We start from the raw sequence: 17,569 nt of genomic DNA, 5'->3' as shown, positions 1-17,569 counted from the left end.
TGGGGAAGCTGACATTAACGGCTCCTGGTTTTGAGGATTTTCAGCTTTTGGGCACCGTTAAAGAAAGCCCCCAAGCTCTCTGCAGGAAGCTCATCTGAAGCCAAAATGGAAGACTGGCCAGTGGGTGCCAGCAGTCAGGCACGCAGGGGAGCTTGGTCCAAGTGCTCTCCCTGAGTAGCCGCCGTTCTTCTGTGCAAGACTGACTGGCTGTGGAGCAAGCTGGGTGTTTTGGGAAGTGGCGTTGGAGGGCGTGCTGCAGGACACCATGACGCTCCTTCTACGCTCTTGCAGAAGCTGGGAAGCTTCCCAGGCGTGCCGCAAGGTGCGGGCAGAGGACGCGTGCCTGCCCCAGTGTGCGGACGCATGCGGCCTCCTTGCCTCACTTCTCTGCTTTGCCCAGGCACTGCCTTGCTTCCTCCCTAAACGCCTCAGGCAGCTCCACCCATTCCGCTAGTGGGGAAGGGCAGAGCGCGTGGGCCGGTGCGAGGAGCGGTGCTCCATGCGGGCAGTTTAAAGTCAGGGTGGGATGTCTTCCTCAACGAGAGGTGCTTTTGTTCACATGGGAGTTCGTTAGCGGAAGGGTCTGCATGTATGGGTACGGCCTGGGGTGGCAGGGGGACACGAGGCTCTTCTGATCCCGACACCTGCGTTCTTGGCTCTGGAGGGGGCCACAGAGGGAACTGGCCCCTCCAAGATCTGTGTCTCAGTAACTCTTCCAGGCGATCGCGAAGGAATCCCGTGGCTGTCTTCAGTTCAAGGCCACGTCCACCTTAGTCTCTGTTCCTTTGGTCACGTAGTCTGTAAGCACTTGCTTTTACCCTCCTGGGTACTGGAATAAGCGTGGGTTCATCTGTACCTCTGTGAGCACTTAACGCTGGGGGTATATCAGCCCCAAAACGCTGCAGGTAGAGTGCCTTATCGTTACAGCAGGCTCTCCTGCAGTGAAGCGGCTGGGCGGTCTGGCAGGATCAGTCGCTGGAGCCGCATGGGACCTCCCGGTACAGCCGTCTGCCTTCCTCCTGTGGCGGGTGAGACGCTTTACACAGTGATATGTGCAGTGGACGTGTCCTCTTCTGCTAAACAGGAGGTGGTGGAGGAGGACAGCAGAGAGGGTGGAAAGTGCACAACAGCTTCTGCACGAGGAGCGATCTGACAGCTGGGACTCCGCAGTGGGGAAAAGAGAGGTTGCAGTGAAAGACGGGGCGGTGGTGGTCAGGCTGGCTAGGGATGTTAGCTCACCGCCTCTGGGGCAGGGGCTGGGGACATCCCATGAAGTCAAGCCTAAAACACAAGAAAGTGGGTTTCCAAGAAATGGGTATTTATACTGCTGAAACTCCTTGCTAAAGAATGATGTGGAAGTGAAATTTTGTATGGTTTTAAAAGGAGACAGAACAATTACTCAAAGGAGAGTTTTTTGAGGTTTACTAAATAGACAAACCACAGGAGATCCCTGAACTGAAGAAGTCAGCAGCCACAAAGACGTGTGGGGTCAGTATCACGTACTCTCGCCACGTTCCTACTCTTCCGGGGTTCCCATGTGCCAGCTGGTGCTGGAGAAGGCATGCTGGGCTGGGCAGGCCCTCGGTCCGAATCCTGGTAGCCGTTCTTGGGTAACGATGTCGGGCAACCTCCTGCCTTCAGCAGAAGCTGCTGCTGGGGCGAAGCAGCCCCCGCTGCCCCTGGGGAGGGGAAGCGGCCCCTCTGCAGGGGCAGAACACCCGGCTCCTGGTGGTGGCAGAGCAGAGATCTGGTGCCGAGCAGCCTCTCTGTCCAGCTGCAGTCACGAGTGGATTTCCCAGCGGTGGTGCTGCGAGCTGCAGGTGACTGCCCACCTCCAGGTGCTAGGCAGTGCCCGCCACAAGCCCTGCCCTGCGCTTGGGTGAGCCCTGCTCCCTGCCCTGGAGGAGGGACAGTCCCGTCCCCTGCCCGCAACCAAGGAGCAGCCGTGGTCTGGGGGTGGTGAGCTGGACTGGACGGGAAGGGTCTCGCCCCGCTTAGCTCGGTGTTGAAGCCAGACTGCAGCGTGCGAGCTCCTGGGTGGGGGCCGCTGCAAGCTGGGGCACGGCGCAGCTTAGAGAGGTCCGGTGTGGGTGAGTCAGTGGGCGCCGGGCGCGTCCTCCCTGCTGCTGCGCGGGGCAGGCACGAGCGGTGACAGTGGGCGCGTCACTGCTGGTGTTTCCATCCTGCTCCGTCATGCCGGCGGGGCTGTCACTCGGGCATGGGGATCCACAGCGGCCGGAGCTCTGGCTGCACCGTGCCGAGAGGTGCCAGCGCCCTGGCACGCGCTGCTGAGCAGAGACGGCGCGGGTGCAGCCGGTGTGCTGGGCTGCTCTGAGACCCGTGGGCTGACAGTGCCGGGTGCGGGCTGGGCCGTGCCGGGTCGATCACCGGGGCCGGCTGGTGGCCTGGGCTAAAATTCAGGCTTGGCACACGCTGGGAGCTGACTGACAGGCAGACGTGCACGGGTTGTGTGTTGGTGTTTTGGGTTAAGCATGCTAATGACAGTTAATAATTCCGTGTGTCGTATGGCTGAAGGTAGTTAAATTGGCATGGTGTCACAGTTATTTATTTGTGTTAAGATTTACTCAGGGGCTTTCACGGCAAGTCAAAAATCAAACTGTTGCTAACGAACTCCTGAACCTTGGTTAAAAAACAAAGATCTGTTAGAATAATTAGCAAAGGAGGCAACTTGCAAAAATCTGGATGGTTTCTCTATCCCGAGCATCCAAGAAGAGAAGAGACTAGCCTGCCCTCTCCGGGCCTCTCTGCCTCTCTTTTCTTTCTTAAGGCCAAGTTGGCGAGTGCATTTGACTTGTGCTCCACTCAGAACCCCTCGAAAAACCTGCTCGGTTTTTGCCATTTTTTTGTAGTTCAAGAACAAGGTATATCTAGAGAAACAGTGCAAGTATGCTGCCTCCTCTGATCCGGGGGGAGGGAATGCCAGTACAGGAGAAAGTACCGATGGGACTTTAACCATCGCAGTTAACCGACAAAGGGACTAAGCAGAGCAGAAACTGTAGGTGGAGGTGACAGCTTTTTTTAGACCAAGTAACGCAGTTGGAAATACAGGTGTGCAGTTAACTCTCTGAAAGGGCTCAAGAACTCAGCATTTTCCTCCTAACTTATTAGTTGTTTTAATAAAGATTTTACCTCTGCCTAAAAAAAGAAAGGATAGGTGAAAGACAGAGACCGTGAAGAAATGATTCCTCTTAAGAACCTTCATGATGGTTATACATAACCTTGTGTTACTGCATCAGACTTGTGTTTTATTTGTCTGTAGCTTCTGAAGAAGAAGCGTTAGTAGATTAGTGTATGAATGGTAAACTCCAGGTATGAGCACTGTGTTCTTACCTTTTTTTGACACGATGGAAAAACGCGCCATGGCCCGCGGGTGCTGGTGGCTGCACAAGTGCCATGTTAAAGGCACAGTGGCGGATCATCTTTTTTGCCCCTCGTGCACGCCGAGCAGCAGTGGACCAGCGTGCGGATGTGCAGGCACAAAGGGCAGGGCCCCCGGCAAGCCCTCCGGCTGCGGGCAGCAGGCGCAGACTCTTCCCCACGCAGCCTTGGGCTGCGCGTCTCCCACCGGTTGCCCGGGTAGGGTAGGGAGAGATGAGACCAAGCATTAGCCTGGAGATAGAGAGGGGGTTGCAGCCGCTGTGTGTCCAACCCTCCCTTGGCAGTTAGGAGGGCAGGAGCATAAACTGGAGGAAGGTCTCGTCGACTGGCTTCTGGCAGGGCTGAAGAGCCTGGCATTGTGCTCTGATCCTGCGTCTGGCGGCGTCTCCTGCAGTGCCCTGGTTTCAGCCTGCGGTGCTTGGCACGGCCCCGGGTGAAACACCTACTCTGCAGAGAGCTGCAGCCGCCAGCTTGCCCAGCCGGTTCGGGCAGTGCCAGTGCAGACGCTGAGAGCCGGGATGGGCGCCCGAGTGCGGTGGTGGGGTCGGGGCTGCCGGGAGCAGCCACAGGCAGGGAGGAGCAGGCAGGGAAGGGCAGCTCGCAGCTCCCGCGCCAGCGGAGCAGGTCTAGAGCCATCTTCCCCTTTGGCCTGGCATCCCGCTGCGGCCTCAGGTGACGTCTGAGCAGCAGTAGTGCCTGGGCCATTGTGCTCAATAGCTGCCTGCGGTTGGGTCTCGCGGATTCGCCTCTTCCTGTTTTGAACCTGTCTGAGATTTCCATTTCTGCAATAGTCTGTGGCAGCGAATTCAGCAAGTTTATTACAGGTTCTTGAAGAAGCAGTGCTCCCAGGGGCTTCCGGTCTCCAAAAATCCTTTATTATTTTTACACTGTTAACATACAGCAAGTGCTGCTCTTTTGTTTTGGCCCCTAACCCCATAGCCATCTGGCTTTGGGTGGAGGACGTACGTACTTCCTCATCCAAGGCAAATGGAGGACTCCGGTTTCGTTAGGAGTGTCTACTGGCTACTTCAGGTATTCAAGGTGTTTTCCAGGCTCTTGCTCCTCCTCCAGTGAGTCTGATTTTATTTGGGAAGTCTGTTGTTTGACCCGCTCCTGGAGATTGTTTGGATGTAAATGAAGTGTTTGTGATTTCTGTGGCAGGAGAGAGGGTGTTTCCTGCACCGCTCAAAGCCGTGCCTGATTGTTACAACCTTCTTAAGCCTATTACAATGTTCTGCAAATTACATAACATACACATAATTAATTGTGTTCACTTTCAGTCACGAACATAGATTATAGCGTGCCATCAGCTCTTTATCTGCGCTGCGTACAACACGCTGGTATTGAAGCCTGAGCGCAGTGCTCAGGGCACTGCTTTCGCCATTACAAGCCCTCGGTTCTGGGTCCTTTACAGCATGTGCCCCCCGAAAAGGTGTCTAGTCTCTGGTGCTTCCCTCGTCCCACGTGCCTCGAGGAAGGGGATGCTGTAGGGCTTTTTGTGCTCCCGCAGGGCAGGAGGGAGGGTCCCCAGCCCGCGGTGCGTGGGCTCTGCGCTGCCTTCCTGCCCTCAGCTCAGCCGCTCCTTCCCATCCGAAGCTCCGGCTGCAGAGCCTCCCGGGCATGGGCGGTGTCGGGACCTCATGCAGCTTCGTGTCTCTAGACGAGGTGGAAGGGAGGGAAGAGCCATAAATCTCCTGCCTGGAGGGAGCAGGGAGAGTGTGGCGGGATCCTTGTTAGGATCTCGAGGGAGACCACGGTGACCTGATGATTTCTGCTCTCTGTTCTGCAGATTCGTTTGTGAACAGCCAGGAATGGACCCTGAGCCGCTCGGTACCTGAGCTGAAAGTGGTGAGTACTCACGGCTCGTGCCTCGGATACCCATGGTTCTCTGACGCTTCTCCAAATCCACGAGAAAAACCTGTGTTTTAATGTGGCTGAATGGAAATGCATAGGGGCTTCAGCCTTGCAGGGGGGAGAGAGGAGCTGGGCCTGCTGCTGTGCTGGGGGAAGGCAAGAGCTTCTCGGTGGCTCACGCTTGTAAGGGAGAGTGTGTTGGTCTGGAAGGGCGCTTGGATGTGAAGGTCGAAAGGCGATATTTGAGCACCTCACCCTTCCTGCTGGCCATAGCAGAGTCGTGATTCCCAACCAGGTACTGGTGCACGGGCTAGACCTTCTGGTGTAGCAGAAGCAGGGGCAGACCCTGAGCAGCGGTACAGGCATGCATCCACAGTCGTCACCCTCAGAGCAGCCGTCCAAGCGTGGGAGTTACCCGCATGGGAGGTTTCACCTCCCCGTTTGAGCCTCGTTGACTTCAGCCCTGCGCTGGTGCTTCCCTGGCCTCTACTGGCCACCTCCCAGACGTGACTGCCCCGTGGTGTCCCTGCTGTGGGGGGATGCTGGTGGGATGAGACCGTCGCCTCTGGTGCTTTGTTCTGCCAGACAGAGGGGGCGAAGCTCCTCCAGTTTGTCAACGCAGGGCGGGTTTCCCAGGGCATGCCGTTACCAGGTTTCATCACCTACTTTTGGGACACGGTCTCTGGTAGGGGGGCTGCCTCTGCCCCGACACAGCCTCCTTCGTGTGGGACAAGGTCACGAGGGAGGGGCCCTGGTCTCGGGGCGCAGCACCTCTGAGACAGGAGACGTTTCCCATGGCCTGCCATCGCTGATGGCTGCGCGCCAGCTCGCCAGGGCCATCCGTGAGCCAGCGCAGGTCGGCGGTGCAGGAAGACACAGAGGGTGTTCTGCTCGAGCCAAGCTGGCTGGCGAGCACGAGGGGCAGCAGTCGTGCCTGGGGCAAGGGACGAAGCGGGACCTCCTTGCTGGTGGCGATGAGCTCGTGGGCTGGTTCAGGCGTTCACAGAAAGGCACCCTCGGCAGCTGTGCTGCGAGCACTGGGGTAGCGCTGGAAGGGACGTCAGGGCGGGCAAGACGTCGCAGGCGCTTCCCAGTGCCTGTTTGGCTGTTCTCGGGGACCTTGGCAATCTGTTCCACCGCTCGCTCTTCTCGCGCTCTCGGTGGCAGCCCTTAACTCCTTTTGAAGACTGTTGGCATGGCTCCGTTCAGCCCTTTCAAGATTAATTTTTTTCGATCTTAATCCGAGAAACAAGAAGCCTTTTTGCAAGACATACCAGCACCATGCTGCCACATTTTTCTTATCTGCAGTCAAGTAAAAATTAAAACAAACTTTGAATACTTATTTGTTAGTTTGGCTAGTAAAATGTGTGTCTGTTCAAAAATATTCTTGCAGCTATTCTGTGTATTGCCTTCTGACATTTTAACATTCTGCAGGCTGCAAAACAGTGCTGCAAGCTAAACAAACCTAAAGCTTTTAGTTCTTCCTCAATTAACACAATCCTTTTCCCATGTTTTCCATGACCTCCAGGGATCTCTCTTGCTCTGGGGTTTCATCCAGCCGACGCAGGTCTTCCTAAAAGCCTGGAGGCCTTTCAGAGTCCTGGTTCGGTCCCAGCCTTGCAGGGCTGGAGCCCTTTCCGTCGTGTCTCTGGGGTTAGGCTGCAGCAGCCAACTGTGGCGGGGGACACTGTGCTTGGGTGGGCAGACCTCTGGGTGGAGGGGTGGTCATCCGGGATTATTTCTTTCTGCGGCTGCGAAGGGAGGGACGTCGCGTAGTGGTAGAGCTGCTCCTGCCTGGGTCTGGGATGGCGGTCAGCCAGCGGCGACGAGGAAAGCCAGGCAGATCCTGAGCTTTTGGGCAGGTGTCTAAGGGCCCCGTCCGCACCGCGCTGCTCCGGCCCTGGCTGCGCCGTGGGTGCGCCAGTGCTACGATGCCTCTCTTCCTCGGTTCCCATCTTGCCCCTGCAGCGGTGCGGCCGTCCCCGTCCGTCGCAGCGCCCAGCTCTTCTCCCCAGGTCTGCGCAGACAGACTGGTCTTTGAGCGAGTGTCCTGAGTTACCACCAGGTTATGGTGGTATGGAAGGGGTCCCTACACGGCACCCATCCTGGAGTCCGTATGGGAATCACTAAATGGCTGAGATTTGGCAAGAAGCGTTCCCGGGCTTTGCTGCCTTCCCGTTTTCAAGCACCTCCCGCCTCAGCCTCACCAGCCCTGTCCTCAGAGGCACGCTCGACACAGGGAGGTGCTCTGGGTGGAGCAAGGTCTTGCCTGCACAGCTGGCACAAGGCTTGGAGCGATCTCAGCAGTGCTGCAGAAGCGGCTCCCATGGCAGAGCCACCTAGTCCTTGGTCCTGCCTCTGTGATGCTTCACCAAGTGCACCACGTGCCCCCGTGAAAAATGTGTCTGAAAACAAAAGACATCCTAGTGCAGGGCAAACACAGGGTCTTTTGATACATGGCAGAACACACCATTTATGATAGAAGAGGCTTGCACGAGGCACCCGCTCTGTCTCTGATCTGCTGGTCCTTGTCCCCAGGGGAGGCCTACGCTGAGCCTGTGAACCAGGATTCATAATTCTGTGAGTATGGAAAACCACGGGCTCATCGGAGTCTTCTGTTTCGTGGCACGTAAAGCGTTGACTGCAGCCCAGATCCCTCCTTCTGTAGGAATGAACTGTTTCCTTTACCTCTCCTGCAGGAGGTGGGGATCTTACCGCTTTCTTCCCTGCTCACGTTCCCACTTGCACCACAAGTGCTCAGTGCGCTTCTCTAAGGTTTTTTAATAGCTCGATGTATTTAAGTTATGCTCAGCAGTTTTTCCCACCTCAATTTTATCCTGAAGCTTCCTCCATCTGCTGCAGGCTGAGAGGAGTCTGTGTCTGAGAGAAGGCAGCGATTCCTGCAAATCTTGCCTTCCCTGTGGCAAAGGCACAAATGGTGCCTGTTGGTGGGGACTCGTCCCCCAGACCTGATACTGGGCAACATCAGCCCTCCACTGGCCAGCACAGAGGCAGGCTGCATTCCCTTGTTCTCCCAACACGTCTCGATACAGAGGTTTCCATGGTGCCTACACACCCCCTTTTACTTCGGTTTGCTGCCTCTGAGGGGTTATGTTCCTCAAGACTGTCAGTTCTGTGAGCTTGTTTATACCACCAGATGAGGATAACACAAAGCAGAAGTGTATTTCAGCAAGGCGTAGGTCAGGATTTTGGTTATAAGCAAGCAAAGTGCAAATGCAGCCTCCATCCAAGTTTGAGAGCGCTAAATATTGTCGGGGTGTTTAACCTCTGATGTTGCGTAGAGCCCTAGCAGCCAGGCGGCCTCGGGGAGCCGCTCTGTTTTGCAAAGGTTTCCCCAGGGACTGGAGCTGCGGTTAGCTTGGGCGCAGAGCTGAGCCCCCAGGCTGCCCACTCTGCGTGGTGGTCTCCACAGTTTGTTCTCTGTCTCCACCTCTTTATATCCCAGACCGCTCACGCTGTCATCGAAGCGCGGCAGCGGCAGGGAGGGCTCGGCCGGAGGAAGGGGTGTTACCTTCGTTCATAACATGGGCTACGGCGTGCGTGTAGCCCTTACGTCTCCGCAGACCGCTTGGCTCCAGAAGCACGTGTGCGTTACCCGTGAGGTTTGCAGTCTGGTACGTGTTCTCATCTGTCTAAATGTGCTGTGTATGGTCTGTAATTACTGTTGCGGGTGACAGACCTGGCAGCGATGCGTTCAGCCCGGGCATGCCCGTGGGAGCGTGTTGATCTGTACTTCCTAGTCCCGGGCTCCTGGCAGCCTGGTCCTGCCACTCGCTGGCTCCATGCAGTGCGGGAGAGGCACCAGCAAACAGAGGGTTTCCTGCGCTCCTGTAGCGTGGTTTGCCACCGGCTGAGTGCCCACCGCTGCGTGGCCGGCGCATCTTTAGGGAAGTGATCGTGCCCCTGTACTCGGCGCTGGTGAGGCCGCACCTCGAATGCTGTGTTCAGTTTTGGGCCCCCCACTACAAGAGGGATATTGAGGTGCTGGAGCGTGTGCAGAGAAGGGCAACGAAGCTGGTGAAGGGTCTGGAGCACAAGTCTGATGAGGAGCGGCTGAGGGACCTGGGGTTGTTCAGCCTGGAGAAAAGGAGGCTGAGGGGAGACCTTATCGCTCTCTTCAACTACCTGAAAGGAGGCTGTAGAGAGGTGGGGGTCAGTCTCTTCTCCCAAGTAACAAGTGATAGGATGAGAGGAAATGGCCTCAAGTTGCGCCAGGGGAGGTTTAGACTGGATATTAGGAAATTTTTCTTCACCGAGAGGGTTATCAAGCATTGGAACAGGCTGCCCAGGGAAGTGGTTGAGTCGCCATCCCTGGAGGTATTTAAAGGACGTTTGGATGAGGTGCTTAGGGACATGGCGTAGTGGTGGTTTTGGCAGTGTTAGGTTTATGGTTGGACTTTATGATCTTAAAGGTCTTTTCCAACCTATATGATTCTGTGATTCTGTGATTCTGTGATCTTCACCTCTTGCTAGGAGCGTGTGGGTAGCCCGGCGCAGGACCCGGTGCAGCGGGAGCTTTCGAGCACCTGGCTGAAAGCTGGAGAACCTGCCTGGTGGTGACTCACTCATCAAGCTCAAACCTTTGCCTGGAAAAGGTCGGCCTTAAACTTCTCTTTGGTGGCAGAGGCAGCTTCAATGTTCCCAGCCGCTCCTCTCTCCTCACCCCCTGCTTCTTTCGGCGCTGGTGGGGCTGTGTGCGGCTGTACTGCAGACCTGCTCCAGCAACTGAGTGGCTTTGAAAATAGCACTGCAAACGAGTGCTGGGCCGGATGGCCTGTTCTTGATTCCTTTTGCTCTGCAGTCGTGCAGACCGTGTCAGTGGCGCAGTCAGGGGCATAATGCAAGATGGATGCAGGGGGCAGGCACGGGGTGCGGCGGGCACAGTCCCTGCAGGCGGGTGGCATGGAGTGGAGCACTGTGCTACTGCAGCTAGGCTGCTTCTGGCAGCACGGCATGCCTGCCCTGTGCTGCAGCCTGCCGCCGGGGTGTCACCACAGGTTGTGTCTGCAAGACCTGCCTACGGTCCCTGAGTACCGAGACGGGGAGTAGATCTTGGCAAGCAAGGAGGAGCCAGTGGCCAGAGCTGAAATTGTCGTGGCCCACGCTTGCACATCATGAGGAGGTGTTACCAGAGCATGTTGTTGGGCTCTGGAGGCCCTGCCCCGACAGCGCGGCTCTCGGTCCTGTCCCCTGGTGCGGGCGGGTTGCGCCGGGGACACCCGGGGCCAGCCCTGGACACCCTTCCCTGGCCCTGGGAGTGCGGGAGTGGGCGCAGCCCGAGGCAGTGGGCCAAGCGGGGAGAGCCGCCCCTGGCCCCAGTGTGTGGGACTCGGGTCTCTCACATCGCACGGCGATGTGTCCCCTGCCGTGCCGGCTCTGGGCTGAGCACGCGGCAGGTTTTGTTCCTGGCGCTCAGAGGGGCCGGGCTCAGGCGGGCTGTGGGTGGGGTGAGGGCGCGGTGCGCGGCACCTGCTTGGGAAGGAGCTGGTCCCTGCTCAGCTGCACGGGCTCTTCCCTGAGTTGGCCGGCAGTGCCACGTCCGTGTTTCCAGGAGTCGGGGCTTGCTGGAGCCCGGCAGGAGGGTTCTCCCGTGGCAGCAGACAAGTGCAGAGCTCTGACACCGCCGTGCCTTGTGCCAGTTTCTGATACCCAGGCAACACCTGGAGACAAGTGACGGGACTTGGGATTTTGATTTTGTCTTTCCTACATGTAAGGGTATGTGCTGTTTTCACGAATGCTATTAGCTTTTCAGTGCTCTGTGCCTGCTTGACATTTTCACTGTAAAGATACTGTACTTCTGCTGGGGACTTCCTGCGCAGAAATACCCCCACCGGCTCTGTGCAGCACCTCCGTGGAGACTCTGGTATTTCCAGCAAATGCGGACACTCTGCACGTGCCCAGTGAATCTCGTGGTCTGGTCCAGTGGTGGGTTTAGGAAGGGTGCAAGGTCAGCGGTGCACTGCCAGACGCTTTAGTGTCACTGTGCATTTGCTGTGAAGCAGCTGCAGACATGCAGGGGATGTTGGATTTTCCAGAAACACAGCAGCCCTGTTGCGAGGTCTGCACGGGGATGTCTCTGGTGGCTTCTGTCTGGTAGATGTACCAGACATCTTCAATCCCAGTGAAACAGCAAGTCCCCACAATGCGTGCTAACTAGTCTTGGGGACAGAGAAGGAGGATGCCTACAAAAGCATTTGGGTGGATGGTATGCTGGGCAACAACAACAAAAAGTTGGTGGGACAAAGCGTGAACCTTCAGTAGTGGATAAACCCCCAGGCTCCGGGTTTTGCGGGCAGTACGGGCAGGTGCTCCAAATGGCGATGTCGTTGTGTCGCACACCCAGCCCAAGGACGTCTTCATGGGAGTGCTGGGAGGGAGGTATAGACAGGTGTAGGGTGCCCTAAAGCAGGGGTCGGTTATGTACAAGAAGATCCATGGTAACGTCAGACTATCCAAAGCCAAAGGTAGGTTAGGTGCTTTTTGGGAAGCTGTGTGGAAGAGGAGTGAGAGCTCGCTTTGCCCAGATACGGTGAGCTGTGGTCCCGGCTCGGCCAGGACGGCTTCCTGGGCTCTGCACGGTGAACAGCTGGTAGGAGCTTGCCCGCCTTCTTCACCAACCAGCGTTTTGAGATGCACAGGCCTGTGTAAGAAGTGAGTTAGGAACGGCTCTTCTGGCTCCTGGCCGAGAGCACCTCTCCACAGGCCTGGGGCATCAGGAGGAGGTAGAAGAGCGTGGGCGAAGGGTGCCTCTGCATCGCCCCGGCGTTTCGACTCCAGCTCCATCAGAGCAATGCTGCAGCTGAGGCTAGAGGAGCACAAGGTGGGATGCTCAGTAACGCAAGAGCCCGCTCCATGAGCTGCATTGTCCCTGTGGATGTGGGGAATAGCTGTGGGATATAAGATGACCAGTCAGAACTAGGTTTTTTGCAAGGATGGCAGAAGATGCCCCTTTACTGCAAGGACTGCTCTCCCATCAGCAGGCAAGCACACTTGCAAGCCCTTAGGCACTGGAGGTTTTTTAAATCGTTGGGAAAATGCTGACATTAGGAAAAACTGGGTTGTCTGGCTGACCCCTCCTGGGACAGCTGTGATCATTTTGTAGCAAATTCGTGGGGTGATCCAGACTGACAGACCCCTAGCCTAGTGTGTTTCAACCCAGTTAAAAATTAGTGCTAGGTATCTTTATTTTTCAGCTCAGTTAAAAATTGGTGCTGGGTGTCTTTCTGCGTAGGCAGCACAGCCGGCTCCGCTGGGAAAGGTGCGCTCTGCTACAGCAGCGTCACTGCTGCGGCGAGGAGCCAGCGCTGTTCCTGGCTGCTGGTGTTGGAAGCAGCAGCCGTACCAAACGCGTGCCAGTCTCTGCTCTCCTTCTCCTTCTGGCGGGTGCTGTCAAGAGCTGTAGTGCCCCGAAGTTTGGGATGTGTGGGCTGGGAGATGAGGTTTTTTTTCCTTCAGAGTTCACTGTGGCTTGGGAGGGCAAGCGTCCCCCGAGGAGCAGGAGGGCTGTGAGAAGAGCTAACACGGTACTGACGGGGCTGCGCCTGTTTGGGGGAGGACGAGGGTCCTCACCACCCTCCGCCTGGGTGGCTGCGCCCCAGTACCTGCTGCTCTCTGCCTGACTGGGAGCAGTTAATGCCCCCAGGCTTCTCACCGAGTACCAGCAGGGTTGTGCCATCCCATCACCACGTGCCCGTCATCAGCACGCGCCCGGTTACTGGTGGTCTCGCCTCGCAGGGGTGGCCTCGTGTAGAGGGAGGCGTGCTGGGCGCGCAGGCAGCGGGTGACGTGCGCCTCTGTTTCAGGGCATCGTGGGGAACCTGTCCAGCGGCAAGTCAGCCCTCGTGCACCGCTACCTGACTGGCACCTACGTGCAGGAGGAGTCTCCCGAGGGTAAGGTCTGGTTTCCTGGGTGCCTGGGGGGTGGTCTGGGTCCTCGCTCCTCTCCCCGGCTCTAAAGGTGACCCTCGTCTCTGCACCTCATCTGCCGCTGCCACAGGGCTCTGCAGCCTCCCCTGGCCTTCGTTAGGGGTTTCCCTCTGCTTGCCCCCCCCCCTCACTTGACCTGCTGCTTTGCTCTCTTCCCAAGGTGGCCGATTTAAGAAGGAGATCGTAGTGGATGGTCAGAGTTACTTGCTGCTGATTCGAGATGAAGGGGGCCCCCCTGAACTCCAGGTAGGAGACCCGTACCTTCTGTGGTCCCTTCCCACCCCGTCCTGCCGGAGGGATCGGAGGGCTCCTGGGGACGGACCTACCCGGCTGCCTCTCGGGAGCCCGGTCGGGGGAGAGCACGAGGACTGCAAGGCCTGAGGAGGGGCTACCCCTTTGGTGACAGTTGATCCCAGGGCCTCCCCCTGGTGCCGGGGAGCTTGCGCGCAGGGCCTGGGGCGTGCGCTGGGCTGAGCACGGCCGCAGCACCCCGCGCACCGGCCGTGTGGCTGCCCTTGCTGGCGGCTCTGGGCGCGGGGCTCTGGGACGCTTGTCTGGGCTGTAACAGCTGGTGTGTCTCCCTCAGTTTGCTGCCTGGGTCGATGCTGTGGTGTTTGTCTTCAGCCTGGAGGACGAGATCAGCTTCCAGACAGTCTACAACTACTACCTGCGGCTCTGCAGCTACCGGAACACAGCGGAGGTGCCGATGGTGCTGGTGGGCACGCAGGGTGAGAGCGTGGCGGCCAGGTTTCCTCCCCACATCCTCCCTGCCTCAGTCAGGAGCACTGGTGACATGTCTACACTGGCAAGAGAGCGCGGGGTTCTAACCCCGAGAGTGTGTTGGGAGATCCCAGTCTGTAAGCCGAACGCCGGACAGAGTTACTCTGAGGCCCCCAGTCTGGGGCCCTGGAGGAGCTGAGTAATTCCTTCGCAGAACATCTCAGCTTTCCTGCAGAGAGCTGCCTTACTTCACAGAGCCACTTTCCTCTTGGAGACGCCCAAACCTGCTGGCGTTGCCTGCCTTCCTCGGTTCTGCCTGCAGCAGCTGGGCCCCGGCAGGAGGCAGGGGCTGGGTGTGGGAGGGTTTTCTGCTGGTGCACTGCCCTTCGTCCTCTGGGACGAGCTGCCACAGGGAAGGTCTGGGGGGATGGCAGCTTGCTTTAGCACGCTGAGAAGAGGCCTGAGCTGTGGAGCATCATCTCCCCTGAGGTGCTGCCAGCGCATGTGGATGTGGGGTAGAGCAGCAGCAGCCCAGAACTGCCCTGCGCCCCCCAGGGCTGGAGACTGGAGCCAGCTGGGACTGGGACCGAGGCCGAGGCCGTGAGGGAGCTGTCACGAAACCACAGCTGAGGCTGCGGGTGGAGACAGGAGACGCAGTGCCTGGAGCCCCAGCTGGGCACCCCGGACACGCCTGGGCAAGGAGCTGCCGATGGAGAGGGGCCGCTGGGAGAGAGGGCAGCCCTTGACCGCGGCTCCTGCCTTGCACAGCGTGCGTTGGGGGCAGTGCGGCCGCCGAAAGGCTTGCTGTGGGTGCCCAGAGGCAGGGAGGGGCAGCACAGAGGGCATTGCTGCAGGGGTCTGAGCTCTGCTCTTGCGAAACGAGTGTCCTTACTGCCTGTAGATGGTAAAGCACAGGCAGGAGGGAGCCTGGGGCTGCAGAAGTTGTCTGGATGTAAGGGTGACAGCAGAGAGCAGGAGCAGGGGACAGAGGATGCGAGGGAAAAAGGTCTTGGCAGGATCCAGTTCCTGAGCAGTGCGACCCGTTCCGGTGAAGAAGAAACTCTGAGGCTGGAAAGACAGGCAGTGACAGCGGGAGGGGACTTGCAAGGGTGCCTGCTCTGGACTCCAGATTAAGCGCAGAACAAAGTTGTTAAAATTTTGATATTTAAAGACTATGTAATTAATGTTATGACTGAGTGATCTTGGTTCAGGACTGGGCTGGGGTTGCAGGCGTATGCTGTGGAGGCTCAGTAATGGGGAAGAGTGATATGGCAGAGGGGCTGGTGATCATTGCTGTCCCAGACCTAGAGCCAGGTGAGGTCACAGCCTTGGTACAGTCACTCAGCAACCCGCTGGAGAGTTCGAGGGGGACTTCTTTACAATGCCAGTCCCAGTACTCCTTCAACTCCTCCTGCGAGGGTTCATTCAACTACCTGAAAGGAGGTTGTAGCGAGGTGGGGGTCGGTCTCTTCTCCCGAGTAACAAGCAATAGGACAAGAGGAAATGGCCTCAAGTTGTGCCAAGGGAGGGTTAGATTGGGTATTAGGAACAATTTCTTCACCGAAAGGATTATCAAGCACTGGAACAGGCTGCCCAGGGAAGTGGTGGAGTCCCCATCCCTGGAGATATTTAAAAGATGTGTAGACGTGGGGCTTAGGGACATGGTTTAGTGGTGGACTTGGCAGTGCTGGGTTAACGGTTGGACTTGATGATCTTAAAGGTCTTTTCCAACCTAAACGGTCCTACGATTCTATGATTTACAGCCCCTGCTTGTCCCTGGCATGTCTTCAAGGAATTGGATGCCTTTTGGGAAGGTAGTTTTTCCAAAACGTGCGAGCACTTAGCAGCCATCTGGGATACAAATTAAGCCTATTTTTTAGTGCTGTCCACCAAGGCCTCAACTGTGAGCGCATCCTAGCAGATCTGTCTTTCTCAATTAACTGAGGATGATTTCTCCCTTTTGATTCTTTAATCTGTAGGATATGGCCGTGAGACCTAAAATGATCGAGACTGGCAAAGCCATTTTACTCTGCAACTGAGGCGGACTTGCAGATGAGTGCACTTGCTCGCTAACAGCAGCCATGACCAGTGACATGTTGACAGATGGCAATGTTACTCATTTCTAACGCTTGTAAACACTGTGCATCCTCATGCAGATGAGGCTGTAGTTGGACCCAAGGTCAGGCTGTTTACACCTTTGCCCCCAGCGCTGTCTGCTGTCACTGGGTGTCCTGTTGTCTTCAACAGCTGCACTGTTCACGACATGGTTGTGTGAAATTGTGGTGGTGTGTCCTGTTCCTAACATCCAGGCTGCCTTGCCTTGCCAGCCACACCTCCCACTGGTTTCTGCCCTCTGTCTTCAGAAACGTCAGTGGCTGGATGATTAGGAGAGTTGAATAAGGTTCATTTAAAAAATGGTTCATTTAAAAAGGTTCATTTAACAAATCCATCTTTCTACAAACGTGGGACTGGAATCTAAGGCATTTTTAGGACAGGGGGTGTACTATGAATCCCAGCGTGTGAAGGGAAGGTGGGAGGTCAGGAGTGTGCCCTGGGACCTGTGGATAGATGGGACACGGGTGCTTGCTTTTTAACCTCCTCTCCCTTTGGTTTCCAGATGCCATCAGCGCCACGAACCCCCGAGTCATTGACGATTCTCGGGCACGGAAGCTTTCCAATGATTTGAAGCGCTGCACGTACTATGAGACCTGTGCCACCTACGGACTGAACGTGGAGAGAGTCTTCCAGGATGGTAACTGCAGCTGGTAGAGGGTGTCTGGGCGAGACAGGGCAGCAAAGCTGTCCCTGAGAGGGGGCTTACACTACCTAGACCGCCGGCTCTCGGTTAGAACGGTGTGCTGCCGTGAGGCCGAGGGAGTTGGGCACACCTTCGTGTGCAGTGCTGTTGCTTTACACACGCAGACCGGGTCCAAGGAGTAGGACAGGCTGTGTGTGTGGAAGGATTCCTCTGTGTGTGACATGTAGGTGAACTGCATGTGGATGTGCACGAGGGACCGCGGAGCAGGGCCGGGCAGCACCCTTCTCCTGCCTTCCTTGCAGGGGCTGTCCTCTGGGTAGCCGCTTGTTCCAGGGAGCAGAGAGGCTGCAGGGGACGGTTGCATCCCTGTGGTGGGCCTGTGCAGCACGGCAGTCTGCGTGAGCCTGCAGAGGACGTGTGCAGCTTCAGAGAGGGTTTTGATTGCCTTTCGTGGAGGAGAGGAGGAAGCACAGCAGAACCTTTGGGTGTTAGAGATAAGGGAACAGCAACTGAACGGCCAGATGGGGCAGCTGTTCCTCATGGCAACGGTGTGTGGAAGTGTATTTCTGCTTAGACTTGGAGAGGAGTCTGCGTGACAGGGATGCTGTAGGTGGAAGAGGGAACCTACAGCATGTCCTAGGAGTTTGCAGTCTGCTTGAATGAACCGAGACCTTGCCCTATAATGGGACTGCATATTGCCCTGTGCCCTTTCTCTACTTTGTCTTCTGGAGTGCATCTGTGTTCAATGTGTGAGGAAGGGTCTGTGCAGAGCTGAGTGGCTGGGCAGGGCAGAGTTGCTTTTGGAAAAGAGGAGAGCTGTGCTGTTAGTGTTGGCAAGTGGAGCAGGCGCATGGAAGAAAGTTTGGAAATAATAGTGCAGCAGGACTGACT

General features: G+C 56.9%; 1 protein-coding gene across 3 annotated transcripts in view; it reads left to right on the top strand.

Annotated features, from left to right (window-relative positions):
* AGAP3 (ArfGAP with GTPase domain, ankyrin repeat and PH domain 3) overlaps nt 1-17,569 on the top strand; it is a 156,424-nt gene that overhangs the window by 53,579 nt on the left and 85,276 nt on the right. For all 3 annotated transcript variants that reach the window (XM_075492083.1, XM_075492085.1, XM_075492084.1), the window contains exons 2-6: nt 5,189-5,247; nt 13,077-13,164; nt 13,361-13,446; nt 13,787-13,928; nt 16,538-16,672. In XM_075492083.1, the coding sequence (XP_075348198.1) occupies nt 5,189-5,247; nt 13,077-13,164; nt 13,361-13,446; nt 13,787-13,928; nt 16,538-16,672 (510 nt within the window). The remainder of the gene's footprint in view (nt 1-5,188; nt 5,248-13,076; nt 13,165-13,360; nt 13,447-13,786; nt 13,929-16,537; nt 16,673-17,569) is intronic.

This window comes from Mycteria americana, chromosome 2 (genome assembly GCF_035582795.1).
Source record: "Mycteria americana isolate JAX WOST 10 ecotype Jacksonville Zoo and Gardens chromosome 2, USCA_MyAme_1.0, whole genome shotgun sequence".
In the NCBI taxonomy this organism is placed as follows: Eukaryota; Metazoa; Chordata; class Aves; order Ciconiiformes; family Ciconiidae; genus Mycteria; species Mycteria americana.
The sequence above is the reverse complement of the archived record's forward strand: the minus strand, read 5'-3'. Positions and strand labels throughout refer to the sequence as shown.